General features: G+C 43.6%; 1 protein-coding gene across 3 annotated transcripts in view; it reads right to left on the bottom strand.

The window, feature by feature from the left end:
- FANCD2OS (FANCD2 opposite strand) overlaps window positions 1-3,550 on the bottom strand; it is a 33,428-nt gene that overhangs the window by 28,447 nt on the left and 1,431 nt on the right. For 2 of the 3 annotated variants that reach the window (XM_011994145.1, XM_011994143.1), the window contains exon 2: window positions 1,019-1,664. In XM_011994145.1, the coding sequence (XP_011849535.1) occupies window positions 1,123-1,656 (534 nt within the window). In that variant the 5' untranslated portion in view covers window positions 1,657-1,664 and the 3' untranslated portion in view covers window positions 1,019-1,122. Of the gene's footprint in view, window positions 1-1,018; window positions 1,665-3,550 lie in introns of those variants that run through there. The other variant, XM_011994144.1, reaches the window with a different exon arrangement.

Here is a 3,550-nt window from a genome sequence, read left to right as displayed (position 1 = left end):
AAAAAAGAAAAATTAGTGACTCATGCCTGTAATCCCAGCACTTTGGGAGGCCAAAGCGGGCAGATCACCTGAGATCAGGAGTTCAAGACCAGCCTGACCAGCCTGGAGAAACTCCGTCTCTACTAAAAATACAAAAGTAGCTGGGCATGATGGCACATGCCTATAATCCCAGCTACTAGGAAGGCTGAGGCAAGAGAATCGCTTGAACCTGGGAGGCAGAGGTTGCAGTGAGCTGAGATCGTGCCATTGCACTCCAGCCTGGGCAACAAGAGCAAAACTCCATCTCAAAAAAAAAAAAAAATTAGCCAGATATGGTGGCCCACACCTGTAGTCCCAGCTACTCAGGAGGCTGAGGCGGGAGGATCCCTTGAGCCTGGGAGTTTGAGGCTGCAGTGAGCCAAGACCATGCTATTGTAGTCCAGCTGGGATGACAGAAAAAAACAAAAAAATGCTACAAAATTACTTGTAGTTTATTAGAAATAGAACATTAGGAGTACATTTCAGCTAAAATGGAGAGTCATGAGTTCCATGTAGCCTACCAGAAAGCCTAGCTTCGTTCAGTGCTACCAAGATCTTTCTTGCCAGGCTGTACGTATTGTTTAATATCAGTATATTTCTACCCACTTTTGTACACTCCCGTGATATTAGGGTGTGGTTAGTTAGGGTTTTTTTCTTATTTTCATTGTTTTGGTTGGGGGAGGTTTTAAACCAATCCTTGACCTATATATAGATTTTTGACATCCCCTGGTACATAGAAATCCGTATCTTTCTCCTCTACACCCCTTTTTCCCCCAATTCATTGTGATCTTAGGTGTTTATGTGAGTTCACACTAGGCTTATTGGTTTATATCATTTGTTTAATGGTTAGCACATGTACATGTCAATGCTAGTTTGACTCTAAATGGTTCAACCTTACAATGGGAATGTTCTTCCTTGTTCTCTATCATTGGTCCTTTTTTGGAGGGGAAGGGGTGAAAGGGGCTCCTGAATCATCACTGCTTGAAACAAAAGCAAGATGGCTGGGGCAATGACACAGCTTCATTTACATGGACAGGTTTCTGTAAGCTTCAGTTACATACCAAAGGGCATGGTGTGAAGAAATGGGGATCAAATGAGGACCCTTTACTTGGAGTGCTGCAAGGCAAAGGTGCACTTTTTGTAAGTTGCATACAGCAAGAGGATAGAGCGCAGCATCTGTTTGCACATAGTCACTGTCATCTGAATCTGAGGCTCCTTCAGTCCAATGGGCCACTGGTGCTCCCTGCTAATGATTTTGCAAAAGGCTGACTTGTCTGAAACTCTGAAAGTCCCGGTCCATTTTGGTGGCTGAGCTGTGATAACCCTGCCAAAGACAGAATCTACTCCACTGAGGCGGATGGGCTGGGGCTTCCTGACCAGTCCTTTGTTGTTCATTGTTCGCAATTCTGATGTGTGACAGGGTAACTTGGGACTCACTCCAGATTCCAGGAATGGGCTGTCTAGGACTAGAGTGACCTCTTGAAAGCACAGCTGCACTTCAAGGTCAGATGGTGTGTGTGGGAAGCAGGGAGAGGCCCTGAAGGGGTGCTTGGAGGAAGGTATAGGTGTCGTGTGCCGCAGCCATTGGAAACTCTCATCCAGTGGGGTCCATGGTGACCAGAGCTGGTATCCTGCCATTGACAGTCCTAAAGGAGGGAAATCAGAGCATGGAATTTCCCTGATATGCTTTTCATGATGGTATGGACTTTCAAGTTCCCATCTCTGTCTCACTATTGACATAAACTTATTCTATAGTTCCCATGAATAGATTCCAACAGGTGTTAGGATATTAGTAATTCTTTTCTTTCTTTCTTTTTTTCTTTTTTGAGACAGTCTCGCTCTGTCACTCAGGCTGGAGTGCAGTGGAGCAATCTTGGCTCACTGTATTTTTAGTAGTGACAGAGTTTTGCCAAGTTGGCCAGGCTGGTCTCCAACTCCTGCCTTGGCCTCCCAAAGTGCTGGGATTACAGGTGTGACTCACTGCGCCCAGCGTGGGTATTAGTAATTCTAATAAAGGGAAGTAGGGAATGATTACAAATATTGATCTGGCAACTGCTATGTGTACTAAAACTCTATGTTACACTTTTTCACAAGCCTTTGGAAGTAGGTCTTAACCCATTTTATAGATGAGGAAATGATTTGTCTGAAATGAAATGAATATAGGTCCACTGTTAGGACCTATGCTATGTTGTTAGCTGCTAATGACAGAATCTATATGTTCTGAGGTGACAGAAGCTGCTGAGAATTCATGATGAGACCTTATTACTTGAGATTAGAAGAAGCTCAGAAAAGTCATATCTTAAAAATATTTATGGCTGGACACAGTGGCTCATGCCTACAATCCCAGCACTTTGGAAGGCTGAGGCAGGCGGATCACTTGAGATCAGAGTTCCAGACTAGCCTGGCCAACATGGTGAAACCTTGTCTCTACTAAAAATACAAAAATTAGCCGGGCGTGGTGGCGTACACCTCTAGTCCCAGCTACGTGGGGAGGCTGAGGCGTGAAAATCGCTTTAACCCAGGAGGCAGAGGTTGCAGTGAGTCAAGATTGCACCACTGCACTCCAGCCTGGGTGAAAGAGCAAGACTCTGTCTCAAAAAAAAAAAATTGTGCGGTTCGCAATGTATGAACTCTGTACAATGTATGAACTTGCAAGTATGAACTTCAGCATCATTTGGAAACTTGTAGATGTGCACATTTTTGGGCCCCACCTCAGACCAACAGAAACAAACTCCAAGTGGGGCCCAGCAATCTGCATTTATACAAGCCCTCTTGCATTGTCTATTTTGAGAATTTCTTATGCTATTCCTTTCAAACAATTCTAACTTTCACTATTCGTTACTGAGATCATCTCCTGGCCCCAAAGGCCACTGTATTTTCTCTGCACACGGGAGCAACTTGCAGACCCTTGGGTTATTTATATACCACCTCAGAGGAGCTGGTAGGAGACTGGGAGGAGAAACATTTCCAAAGTCCAGTCAAAATATTGTTAAAGATTTTTGTTTTTCTATGTGTGGGTGTGTTTTTAAATTTGTTTTTCTGTTTTGTTTGTTTTCCATCTGTGGAAGACCTACTGGTTCCATAAGACCTTAATTTTCTTTTTCCTTTGAAGATTAAAAAGGGCTGTGAGGATATTGCTAACTCAAAATTTATGCAAGTAAAATTAGAATTTTCTATCATTCTCCTTCAACATTGCCAGTATACAAGAAGGTTTACTGAATTCAGAAGCTAATTCTTTTTTTAGCGTGTACCTATTTTGTTAGTGGGCATAGTGGGTCCCTTTTCTTTCTAGCCAAGTGTATTTCTCTGCCCCTTCTCCCACAGAAGATAGCAGCAGATCCCATCCTATCCAGTAATTGCCCCAGAAATACTGTGAAAATTTTGACATCTTCACCACCATCTGTGAGATAGAAAAGTTGATTTTAAAAAAAGAACTGTTGGCCAGGCACAGTGGCTCACACCTGTAATCCCAGCACTTTGGGAGGCCGAGGCGGGTGGATCACGTGAGGTCAGGAGTTCAAGACCAGCCTGG

Source organism: Mandrillus leucophaeus, unplaced genomic scaffold (genome assembly GCF_000951045.1).
Source record: "Mandrillus leucophaeus isolate KB7577 unplaced genomic scaffold, Mleu.le_1.0 Scaffold442, whole genome shotgun sequence".
Classification (NCBI taxonomy): domain Eukaryota; kingdom Metazoa; phylum Chordata; class Mammalia; order Primates; family Cercopithecidae; genus Mandrillus; species Mandrillus leucophaeus.
This window is presented reverse-complemented; position numbering and strand designations above follow the sequence as displayed.